The sequence below is a fragment of the Gossypium arboreum genome, chromosome 9, assembly GCF_025698485.1.
Source record: "Gossypium arboreum isolate Shixiya-1 chromosome 9, ASM2569848v2, whole genome shotgun sequence".
NCBI classification, from domain to species: domain Eukaryota; kingdom Viridiplantae; phylum Streptophyta; class Magnoliopsida; order Malvales; family Malvaceae; genus Gossypium; species Gossypium arboreum.
Window position 1 is genome coordinate 76242998 of NC_069078.1, and position 13314 is coordinate 76256311.

The 13314-nt window shown below is 32.2% G+C and overlaps 2 protein-coding genes across 2 annotated transcripts; both read right to left on the minus strand.

Annotated features, from left to right (window-relative positions):
• Positions 1-3900: 3900 nt before the first annotated feature.
• Positions 3901-7411, minus strand: LOC108454903 (fatty acyl-CoA reductase 2, chloroplastic). The gene is made up of 9 exons (XM_017753526.2): positions 6372-7411; positions 6163-6266; positions 5838-6037; positions 5656-5756; positions 5358-5568; positions 4997-5158; positions 4832-4913; positions 4351-4748; positions 3901-4233 (listed from the first exon to the last, which is right to left on the minus strand). The coding sequence occupies exons 1-9, from the start codon at positions 6751-6753 to the stop codon at positions 4056-4058; spliced, it is 1818 nt and encodes a 605-aa protein (XP_017609015.1). The 5' UTR covers positions 6754-7411; the 3' UTR covers positions 3901-4055.
• A 1806-nt stretch (positions 7412-9217) lies between these two features.
• On the minus strand, positions 9218-13314 carry LOC108454712 (histone-lysine N-methyltransferase ATXR4). The gene is made up of 7 exons (XM_017753259.2): positions 12626-13314; positions 12259-12314; positions 11196-11322; positions 10745-10814; positions 10455-10634; positions 9963-10034; positions 9218-9818 (listed from the first exon to the last, which is right to left on the minus strand). The coding sequence occupies exons 1-7, from the start codon at positions 13013-13015 to the stop codon at positions 9700-9702; spliced, it is 1014 nt and encodes a 337-aa protein (XP_017608748.1). The 5' UTR covers positions 13016-13314; the 3' UTR covers positions 9218-9699.

The following is a 13314-nucleotide window of genomic DNA, read 5'->3' on the forward strand; positions in this document are numbered from 1 at the left end:
GTTTTAAATTAATTAAGCTATTATTACATGCAGAGTTGTCAACTTCAAATTTTATTATTATATTATTTTATGTGATATAATGTGTCAGTTTCTTAACCAATCTCCATTAAAATCTGGTATATCACCCTTAGGCTTTTAATGGTATCTCCATTAAAACTAAATTTATTTTTAATTTTAAAATATATCATAGAAAATGAATTAAATATAATTGTGTAAATAAAATAAAATAAAATATTGCATAAATGAAATAACGATTTAAAGTATTGAACATGACCGTGTATCCTAAAACAAAATTAACCCAAAATCTAGATTTTAATATTTACATTTTTCATTTTTATTATTTTTCTTTCTTTAAAAAATATTTATTTTCTCTAAAATTCTTCCTTTTCCCAAAAAACCAACCACTATTTTAAATCATCGTGTCTTCGACTATGTGGCATGTGGCCATAATTAATTTAAACAAAATATAGTTGAGATTATTGTCATGTAAAATCATTTCTATATAAAACCCTGCCATATTAAAAATATTATTCCCACGTTTTTATAATTACTAAATTTTATATAATTTTATAGCAAACAAAATTAAATTTAAATTCTAAATTGAAATATATTTTTGAAATATATTTTCTTGTAACCAATGTTTAGAACAAATATAGTAGGGATTATTGTCATTTAAAACCCTTGATATATGAACCGCTATTCGATGTAATGTTGAGGTTTAAAAAAAAATCAATTTTATTTTGAAATCTATACTCTGTGTAAAAAAAGTAAATAAATTTAATACTTTAAAAGTTCATATATTAATTAATTTTTTCATTTTTATTAGATAATATCATATTTTCATTTTCAACATAATATTATTTTTTAAAATTAAAAAATTCAAATTTAATTTAATTTACTAATCTTACATTTGTTTAAATTACCTATACATTTTTTTTAAATTTATTGGTATATTCAAAGTATTACTTATATTCAAATCAAATTTACTACAGCGTACTTAAATTATTAGATTTGTAATTTTTATTATATTGCTAAATGTAATTAATAAAATGCATTTTCAAAAAATAAAATAAAAAGTGGAGAATCTCAGAACTTTGCCAAAAAAATATTAAAAATATAATTTATTAATTTTAGTTTTGAATAAGATTACTAACGAATTTCTTTTATTCCAAAATTGGTAGTATATATTAATAAGGAATTTACTTTTGATTAATTTTATTAAAAATATGATAAATAATTACATATGGTAAAATAATATAAAGACAAATGATGGATTATAAGCACGTTGCGTAGAAATTATTTTTATTCATATCCATTTATTTAGTCTGATAAATAATGAAAAATTAAATTGCTCATAAATTGTCCATGCACTAAAAGAACTGGCATAATGATGTCTTAACTTACAAATTTTCAAAAGAATAAAAAGTTGCATCATTTTATTGAAAATTTGAAGGATATGATCTGGAATATTAATCACACAAAAAAATTTATTTAATTATTTTATTAACAAAAATCGTCAATTGACTAATTTGATCATTAATAATATTGATATGACATGTCACATCAATAAAAGAATTAAAAAATTAAGTGTACTAACAGAGCATGTTGACTTGGAGATGTGCATTCATACTAGGATGGCAACTGTACGGGGCAAATTTTTGCCCACCCCAACCCCAACCAAAAGCTTGATTAATCCATCCAACTCCGACTCTTAAGAAAATAAAATTCACCTTTAACACAAATTCAAAATTTAATAGAAGATTTGACTCGATTTCACCCCACCTCAAGTTTAATTTAATTGTTTTTTTAAACAAATAAGATTACATTAACTCTTTTATTTTTTTTTAAAGCAAATAAAATTAATTTTTTGAGTTTAAACTTAAATCTTACTACATTTATTTTTATTTATTGAAAGTCATTTTTGTAAATATCTCAAAATTAGATTATTTTACTTTTCAAATTGTACTTGACCAGATTATTTTTATAATTTCACCCATTCGAAATCGATTTTTTAAAAGAATCCAACCCTATCTAGGATTAGGAAGCCTTAGAATTTGGGTTTTCTCCATCTCAAAGACCCTGGCCTCATTCATACTCTAAATCTTACACTTTGGCTTAGTGTAGCTAAAAAATGCTTTTGAGGGAAAAAAAAAACATTTTTAGTGAGAAGTTAAAATTTCTAACTTTTCAAAAAAGTACTTTTGTGCTAATTTTTCACTTGAAAAAAGTATTTTTTCTCTAAAAAATAGCTTGTTTAGGAATATTTTTATCTAAAAAGTGTTTTTTATCCCAAAAGTATTTTTTAGAACTAAAACTAAATACACCTTTTGTCTGGTTGGATAATCGAAAACCTATATATTGGTTCCTACGATAAAGGAGTGTCATAGCCAGGGTTAAGGGTTGCTTAGCTGATTGCATGGCGCAAATGGTGCTAGAGTCATTGAAACAATTGCTTCCATGCCAAAGCTTTTGCAGTATCCCAACTTCAACACCGCCCCATATTACCATTCAAGTCAACTCATTCGACTGTGTCGAGATCGCCATTGCCTTGTGTGGTTCCCACAAGGGCATCGATGGGATAACGATTTCGGCTTTCTTCAAAAGTTGAGTGGCTTTCAATCGAGATTCCAATGGAGAATTACGAACCCATATATGTTAGACGTGGGATCATGGTTGTTTCTGCCGCTAGAGTCTACCCCACAAAACTACTTACCTTTAACCGAAAGCCTTTGATTCCAAGAAAGGTGGCATATCACAAGGAGATTCATGTTCAGAAACCATGCCACGACCACTCTAAAGCTCAAGACCAAAAGCAAACGTCTCAAGCATCCCACTTGAACCGTAACTCTCGCTGCATTTCTATGGAAATACGACATGACGCCATGTTGGCAGAGGCAAATTTAGGGGGGCTCGCAAGGGCCCGACCTCTCTTAAAATGAAAAACTATTATTTAGCCTTTTAAAAAAATTTAAAATTTAAAATTAGTAAAGTTAAAATTAAACTTTGGCCACCACTAAAATCATAAAAATTCAATTTAATCCCTTAAAAATGATAAAGACATAGAGCATAAAAAATTAAAATTTCCAGAAAAAATGTTCTGAGTTCGCCCTGCATGTTGGCTTCTTGAGCCGGATCGGGACGTTCAAAACCGTCGGTCTTAACCCAGTCAGTGAATTTACGAACCAGAATGAAGCCGAGATTACCCGACTCTGTATTGCGCCGCCATTTCGACATATAATTCGACTGAAAGAGACATAGAGTTGGTGAGAGAAGCAATGGACATTTTCAACAATTAAGTTTCCGTATTGCAAAGTGGGGACGCGTTGAAATTCATGACGGTTCAACACAATCAGGTGGCGGACATTGCCCCACAAGATTGCCCCACAAGGCGAAGTGGAGTTCTTCGATTGCACCAGTTGGTTGAAGTCCAATACTCTCGACGGAAACGAAGCTGATTTCGGTGGGGACAGCCAACTTCGTCGAGTGTGGGGTGGAGTGAGAGTCGCTATTATTCCTTTGCCAATGCCTTCGTTTCAAAAGCGATTGACTAGGGTAAAGCCATTAAAGCCGTGATTACTTTAGATGCAAAAGCAGTGGACATTTTGGAACATGATTCTGATTTCCTCGCGTTTGCTTCTCCAGCTTTTAGTCCTTACCCCAACACAAGTAAGATTTAGAAAATAATCATCCAAAATCATTTGTTTATATTTCCCTTTGATTTAATCTTTGTATTAATTGCATTTGTGTGGCAGATTGGTATAGGTGGTGATTGTACGGTAAAGAAACTTATGTTTATTTTGTAATTGAAAAGTAGGATTTGATTCAATGTTGCAATGGATTTTATTAGCTATTTTGTTTAGATTGTGTCGTTGGATGGATTAATGTATATATATATATAAGGAAGAAGAAGAGAAAGATGAACTTTAATGATAAAAACCCCCAAGAGAGTTAAATTACATCACGAATAAGAAGGCTAGACTTCTCTGCCTTCTTTGGTTTTTTGTAACATAAAGAAAATGTATAAGCATTTATTTCATACATAATTATTGGAAAATCTAGCTAATAGGTGAAGAACACATCCCTCTGCCCTTCATTACATGCCTCCTTAACCCAGGAATATGCACATTTTTTATATAATCTTTCCAATCTATGGTTTCCACATCAAATCCAAAGCTTACCTTCTCTTCTTCAGACATGGTCTCCAGTAGTCTCTTGGTGTTGCTGTTGTCAAACCTAACATTTGTTTGATTTAATGTTTTTTTTTCTCTGTCAGTTGACCAAGATTTGAAGATTATATGCAAATGAGAAATCCATGGCTGAAACTGAGATTTAATGTAAAAATTGACTTACCTTCCTCCATAGAATGTGTATGGCTCGTATATGTTAGCCAAGTACTTTGCTTGCTCCACAGACTTTCTGCACACCGCTTCGAGCTTCTGCGACAGTTTTCCGCTCCAAGATGCCAATGCTGGCAATCCAGTTTGGTGCATAGCATCTCTCCAGAGGTGAGCTGAGAAATCCTCCATGGAACTGAACAGCTTCATTGACGGAACGTGGATTGGGGTACCCTTCGAGTCCAGAAAAGGCCTTGAATTGTAGTGCTCATGGAGCATTCTGGCTAAATCCTGGAAAACCAGTGGATTCACAACTGATGATGCGATGTGGTAGATGTTAATATCTGGTTTTGGGGTCATTCCATGTCTTGCAATGGCTGCCAAGGTTGCATTCACAACCATATCTGCTGGAACCTGTACTCCGATATTTTGCTATTGTTAGTTCATCAAAAACAATGTATCAGAATTTATGGATAAATCAGACAACAATAGCTTACAACATCAAGAACTCCATTGGGATCAACCAAGAAACCTGTTAGCTGCCCTTTCCCATAGCATAATACTATTGGGTCCATCATCCTAAGACAGAAACAAAACCGCAACGCTCAAATTTTTTGCTAGAAACGATTGCATTATATATATGAACTTAAAGCAAGAGATACCTATTTCCTTCCATCCATCCAGGAAATGGTTCTTTGCAGGTGCTCTCGATGACACTTGGTCGTATTATCACTACCGGTATTTCTCCTCTCATATTATTGATCATCATCTCTCCCATAGCCTTGGTGAACACATAGGTGTCTTGCCATCCATATTTTCTAGCCCTGATCAGGTGTTAAATCATCACGTCAATGCATAAAAGAAACAGAAAAGTAGTACCAATCACAGAGGAGCAGACAAGTAATGATTTGCAATATTAAACTTTCTAAGTTACGAGTATGATTCCAAATGTTCATGATATATTGTGCACATTCACAAGCTTAAAGAAAACCACTATGGAAAGAAGAGAATGAGAATACTCACCTTTGTAGACCCAATTCTTTCATTTTCTGAGCCAGTTCACGTTCATGACAACCTTCCTTGGTATCGCGAGCCAATCCAAACTCTTCTTCGATATCTAACTCGGGTATAGATCTTGGCGTGGTTTCAGCAATTAAATTTTCCCTTGCAATACAATCTCCTATGTCAAATGGCTTTTCCATAACTCTTCCTTGTCTTTGGCCATTCACGTATGCTGCACATGTAATATTCTGCTTATCAGCTAAAATCTATATATCCTTCAAATTATATATGTGTAGAAATGTTGGGTTTAATTGCTTGCCTGTTGACACTTGTAAAAAGAGTTTAAGTTTTTTGCACTTCTTGGCAAAACCCATGAGATGGGATGCTCCTTTTGTATTTATATCCATGGCCACATCATATCTGCAAATTGTTTTCAATTAAATTTTATAATCTTAAAGGTTACACAATCTTATTTTAAATTTAATAATAAAAGTAATTAACCTTTCATCAAAAGTTGTATTAGCTGCAGAATTCACAATAATGTCGACTTCTTTTGAAATCAAGTTAGCTAATTCATCATCCAATCCAAGATCAGATTCACAAACATTTCCTACCACAGGGACAAGTTTGCTCAACATGAAACTTTGGTAACTATTCCCATATGTTTGTTGTAGACAGTTGAAAAGCTCTGCATTTATTATCTAAAACAAAACCAAAAAAACCAAAACCAAAACCAAAGACTAAAGTTTGATTCAATAGCAGGAAAAAGAATATTGGTTCAAACATGTTATATAACGAAAGCAAGACAGAACTCTACATAACATACTTCAGTTTTCAATCTTTCCATTGCTGCTTCTTTGCTTTTAGCCTTCACCAACACAAATATCTTCCCAACATCAGGCACAGTTCGTAAAATCTTCTCAATAAGAACTGCGTATAATTAATATAAGAAAACAAACATTGAAAACATGTTATTTTTCTTATCTAAGTCTATGTTTGGCCCGGCCCGGTCGGGGAAAAAAAACAGGTACGTACCTTTGGCAAGAAATCCTGTAGAACCAGTAATGAAAAACTCCTTCCCTCTAAGGAACTTGACAATGCCAATACCATCTTGCAACTCCACTAAGCTAGTAGTTGATCCTCCATAAGGCACCAAATCTTTAACTGCAATATCAGCTTGATTTGGCGACACAATTAGGCTTCCAGCATCCATAAGCGCCGCACTACGATCACCACCATTAACCATTTTGGACCTTTCCTTCACAACAGAAGAAACCCCAGCAGTTTTGATTGCTTTTCCACCACTCCCTTGGCAATGTACGAAACTGCTACAGTTGCTGCGCTTCTTCCTCCCCGACCCACCTTTATTGAAAGCAGTTGGTGGTACAGAGAAACAATTGAGGAACAAGGCCCCCATCAAGTTCCAAGAAAACGGAGAAGTTGAGAAGAAAGAAATGTATGATCAACAAATTAAAGCATTTTTGGTTGGTTCAAAATAAAATGGTTGGCTTAACAACTTAACACTAGTAAACTAACCAAAGAAACCACAACAACACCAAAAATAATTCAAATATTTAATGGAGCAAAAAAGAAAAAGTTGGGTTTGGGATCATAAAAATGAGATTGAAAGGAGTATTATAAAAGAAAGAAGCAGAATGGGGTGAATTTAAGGGAGGGATGAGATGAGAATTAGGTATAGTTTAATATTAATTTTCTTTTCCATGTTATTTAAAGACACTTCTCATGCAAAGGCTCTCTTTATGTCATTTCTTTCAACAACAAAAAAAAAAAAAATTCACGCTTCTTATCAAGGAGGCTAACATGGCGGGGACTTCTTTATTTCTTCATCTTTGCTACTTCGGATTTAAATATGTATGGAAAGAAAGGGTGTGGGACTGTAGATTTGGGATAGATCCCTATCCCTACATGCTTTGTTGAAAACCCTAACTTTTAAATTCAACAAGTTATGAAATTTAAATCCTCAAATTTCTATTTTTCTTTCTCTTCCGTATTACAACTGCCCGCAGATTCAGGCTATGGCTTAATCCTCTAACTATATCAAATGTTCCCAGTTAGTCCCTACTTGGTTTAGTCTTTTCAACATTAAAAAAAATATATTGTCGGGATATCCGGTTAATCATTAATTGCCACATCTCATTGAATTTCATCAACACAAAAAAACCTAAACAATATTTTAAAAATGCAAATATATATATATATTTAAAATATGTTATATTTTTTAAGAATTTAAAATATAATAGAAATTATAAAATATTGTAAAAATTTAAAATTTTAAAAATATATTGGAATAAAGTATACGGTCACTAAACGCATTTAAAATATTAAAATTTTGATATAAAATTGTATTTAGCTAAAAATCCGATTTTTCTTTTTATAAAACCACATTTTAAAAATAGATTAATAAAAATTGAATCACTCTTTATATCAATTTTTAATATTTCAAATACATTAATTTTAGTACTTTCTCAACAATATTGGTATCATATTTATTTGACTTGACTCCTAATTAATGTCTAGATTAAACTTCCTTCATCCATCATCATGCACATGTTTTCTTTGGTTTGTGCTCTAGTTCTTTAGAATGGTCAAACATTTAATAGTGATAGAGTCAGGGAGAATGAAGGCACATTCGGATATATGTGGGCATTTGATTTGTAATTGTGATCATAAATATTAAGAATTCAAAAAATATTTGGATTCAAAGATTTTAAGGCAAGAGATGCGTATGTTAATATTTAGATATACATTTCACTTTTAAAAAATTTATTTACTGAATATAAGATATTGGTTTAGAGACAAATCAATACAAAAAAATATTTGGAATAATTAAAAAATTATTTGAAATAAATTAACATTTTTTGTTTAAATGATTTGAAAAAAATTATCCAAATTTATCATTTAAAAATACATTTTAATTATAAATTTCGATCGATTGAATCATAAAACAATTATAGAAAGTTATATTCTTCCATGAGACAACAATCTCATGTTCAAGCTCTAGTAGATTTGATTTAGAAAATTTTAAAATAATAAATTTTAAATTTTGTAATATTTTAAAAGAAATTAACTTTTTTTATAGTTTTAACATTTTAGGACTTTTTATAATTTTTTTGCATTTTTTAAGATTTTTAAGTTTTTCGGATGATGACATTATTATGACATCATGTCATCATATGATTGGTTGAATAGCCTAACATTAGTTTTTAGCGTTTAAAAGGACTAAATTGAAAAGGTCTGATAATGTTAGGGACTAAGCCAAAAAAAAGTTTAAAGACCAAATAAGGAAAATGATATACTTTAGGGATTAAAGTGTACATTAATCATATATATAATAGTGTTAATGACACGTTCTACATATTTCCATTATTTTTTAAACAATGGAATGAACCATTTGGACAAATTGAGTCTAAGCGAGTTGAAGCTCAAGTTGGATGTTTTGAATTTGACTTAGAATCAACTATAATATAATATTTAAACTCTTTATTAACAATTATTTATTATAATGATATACCTATTCCGTAATTTTCCAAGAAAACATGAAATGAAAAAAAAGGCCCCTCAACGGGATAGTTTTGATATATAGGTATAGATTGTTTTTCATATATCTTTTAATGGATACGTTACAATGATAACACTAACCTGATACAGATACATACATTTTTTCCCAAAATTATGTAATTCAAACTATTAACTAAAGCACAATATAAAACATGATATAATAGGAAAATAAAATGAATTGGGCATTAATACAAGAATGCATCAATATATATATAATACAAATTATTAGCATAGGTATGATTATGATATTATAAAATAACAAACACCGGAAAGAAATAAAATAAACTAATGAACCAAAAATATTTATTATTTATCATAATTATAATGAATAAATATTAGTAAGAAAATTGATTTTATACAACGTTGTCCTTCACTGACCTCACATCATTTATAAAATATAAAATAATTAATTATGTTTATGTAATCAAAATTATATAGGCTGCACTCTAGACAAACATTCTTACAAAGGAAATAGCAAATCTAAATATTATTACTGAAAAGTAATTTGGGCTCTCAAATCTGACTGACCCACTTCCAGTTCTATATATCAAACCCATCCAGCACCCTGAATAATGAACTCAGGTTCCACCATTTTCTTTCCTTTGGAACTTGCATATTTATTGTTTCAATTTAGGTACTACTAAAAAAGCTCCTAAATTACAAGCAGCCTTCTACCAAAAATGGACTATGTTCTTTTACCACCTCTTACTAATGTCGAAGAAACTATTGACATACAAATACAGTACATCCTTCTAATCCTAGGAGACTGAACATCATAGATCTCTTAATCACCAGACATGCATCTCAGACAATTGCACTTGAAACCAAAACCTTGAGACAAGAGACTTTCTCTGGCATCACAACTCATACTGGCATCAATGTAGCATATCCGAAGCTCTTCACCTACAACATTCCCAACCACCAATTTCATTCGTAACCTCGGGATACCTTTGGGGCAGTTTTTTGGAGCCATTAGTCAGGACAACTAAATGACTTCCAATGACCAGGATAGAAAGAAATATCGAAAGCCAGCAGTAGAAGGCGTACCTTCATCAATGTCACGGAGTGCCTTCAATTTTGCATCAGCATTCTCTATCCAAACAATGTGTGTGTTTGGGTCTGTAATTCAATATTAGCAAATTTTGTTTTTAAACACCCTAACCATCTCACAACAACAATATACCTTCACTGATTCACATACCACATTTAAGGTCTTTTGTTTGAATAAACTTTAAAAGAGGCTTCATTTCTATTTATTTGACCTCATTACATATTCATTATCCGAAGCTCTTTTACCCCTTTTTGATAGTCAAATTGATATGAAGGTTATTGAACTTCGGACCTCCTAGAAGAGACAGTGGCAACATTTCTTAAAATCCAACCGGCAGAATTAAGGTTATAGTTGAGAGAGTTATACTTACTAATTATCTATCCCTATCAATAGACATTTTCCTTAAAATAAGTGAAAAAAGCTCATCCTTACTTCGATAAGTAACCATGGTAAACAATAATCACTAGTAGAGAAACAAGAAAACTTACCACAATCATGGTTGTAAAAGGATGGAAGCATGTAAATAGCATTTCCAACTGCAGCTTCAGCTTCGATGGAGGCTGAAGCTAATGAAAGAAGATCTTCATATACACCTGCAGCCAATTCAATACGGAATGCATTGATACGAATTCGTGCAAGCACATCAGTGTACCATTGTTTCGTTAAGACTTCCTGCTGTCAAAGAAAACTGTTCTCTAAGAAGACAATTAGCATAGGACCATGTAAATAAAGACATACAGGAAAAAGATTCTCATGTATTCTTGTAAGTGGAGGATACAAGACATATGTTCATCTCCGATATTTGCCTTCACCAAAGCATTTCTTAGCAAATGGAATCCCTCTTCCATCTGAAATTATCAATACACACATAAAAATTAGTACATACCTGTTAACCATTTTGTAGTATATATGGATCAAGATAGGATGATCTCAAAAAGAGTCCTTTTCACAATGAAGTTGGAAACAGCAGAGAAGGCCAGAAAGAAATAAATATCAGAATCTCCTTGAAGGATGAAGGAAAAGGAAGCACTAAAAATAGAAAAAAACATGGATAATTAGTTTGTTTAGGATGGAAAGAACAATAGCTTTTCAAAGCCATTTTAATAATTTTGATGGACTAGTAACCAGTTAACAAATATGCTACTACAGTAGTTGATCTGCCAGTATATGCTTGTCATTTGGACATCAACAAAATCACCATTGTTACAAAATAGATGGATGTTTCTCACCTTTAAAATCATCCCTTGAGTTAAGTTAGCTGGTTGAAGTATGTCGAGAATACCAGCAGGTGCAGCTCCTGATATGACCATACAAGCTAACCGCTTTACCAAAAGGGGATATTTCAGACCTTGGGTCCTTAACAAAGAGAAAATTGGAAATAAGAAAGTAAATGCTATGATATATCATATCATGCTTTAGGGTTTATCACCAGCATGAATAGCAGGGTTCTAACTTCTAAGCACAACAAACAAGAAATACTTAATAAATATATTGTAGAAACATTCATTTGAATAACACTTTCTAGATAGAAAATTTTCTTCTTTCAGATAAAAGTAAATCTAACACAGCTTTCAGAAGAAAGTGTGGAAACAGCACACCAAAATAAATTTACTGTAGAATATGTATCATTGTACGTAAACTTCTGTGTCCTCAAAAACACTACTGCCATCTTTTAATGTTGCATTTTAAGCATTAGAACAATTATAAGAAAAAGGGAAGAGCTGGATGCCCAAAAGACAAAAAAAAAAAAATGGGAAATTGTTCTTTTTAATGGTAGAAGATAGCATGAATATATAGTAAATTATTGAAAGGAATGATTGCAGAGCAGATTGCAATGATCAGCCTGAAACCTCCTTGGGACGAAAATAAGCAAATTCAGGGCATTGATTTTAACAGAGAGGAATATAAAACAAATCAAGGCAAGAATATCTTGCACTCTCTCCCTCAACCACTCTACTTCTATCAAATCAATCCTAAAACCTTGTAAAAATCCACTGGAATCACTATATCTTTCCCTTTTAATCCCATTCATAACAAGAATCTTGCTGAAATCAACTCCCCATGGGATGTTGCTAGTTTGTTAAATTATTAAAATCCTTAAACCCTAAACCCCAGTCTTCTATAAACAGAACAATTTTCAACTTTTCATGGCCTAACCCAGCAAAGTGATTACTGGAAAATTATTCAATCTAAGGGAAAACAAGAAAAAAAAAAAAGTGAAGCATACAATGCACATACAAAATGAAGGAAATCTAAGTGACACTCTAGTCAACAGTAAGCAAACTTTCTTACCTGCAATAATCATCAAAAGCTAGCCAATCTGCTTTCTTCTCCACATCATAAAAAACCTAAAATCAATGTCAAGTAAACCCCAAATTAATAGCATAAGACCAAAAAGAAGCATACTCAATTGTTTTTGGAATATATCGTTATTTAATTTCATACTCCAAAGTTTAAAACAAAATAAAATTAGTACAATTTGAATTTTCATTCTTTAAGTTTCCAGCTTCTGATTAGCTTTGATTCTTGAAGCTAAATAATCAAACATTTGATAGGCTCCCTAACTCAAAAGACTTGCCCAGACTCAATCATCAACTAATTGGTTACTATATCAAAATCCCAGATAAGAACAATAACAATAAGAGCAAACCCATTTAACCTTGGAGCTTTCTTTGCAATTTTCAGAGCAAAAGGAAACGCCTTGAGATTGAGACGCAGTAACAGCGTTGATCTTTTTGAGGCAAAAGTAACAGACAGTGGTAATGGCAGAGAGAGAAGGATGAGATACGATGGGTTTAGCAGTGTGGATGGTGTCTCCAGCACCAATTCTCCGAGTGGCGAACACGGCTCGACCTGTTGACTCGGTGAGTGCGACTCGGATAGGAGGCGGAGCGGGTCCACTCGACGGCGACTCTTTTCCGTTAGGTGGGGTAATGGTGGTGGCGGTTGAAGAGAATAAAACGAGAAGGTTGTGAGAATAGGGGGTGCTGAAGCGGGATGGCCAACGTCTATAACAGCTCAAAGTCAAAACAAAAGCCAAAGGCGACATTCTTATGTGTTGTTTGAACCTTAAAAGACTGAGATTAAGAGAAATGGCGAGAGGAAATGACTATGGTTGTAAATTGTAATGTATCTGTAAACAATCGCCTTTCTACTTATACTGCTCCTTTTCTCAACGCCATGGCTATGGATTCCATTGACCAAACAATATGACCTTCTTCAACCTACTTTCTGTACCATCTGTAACAATCCCCGACTGCACATTTTCCTTCTCTGGTTTTCAGTTTGTGAATTTACATGGTTAAAATTTGTCATAACTCCTCTTAATTTTAATAAATTTAGAATTTA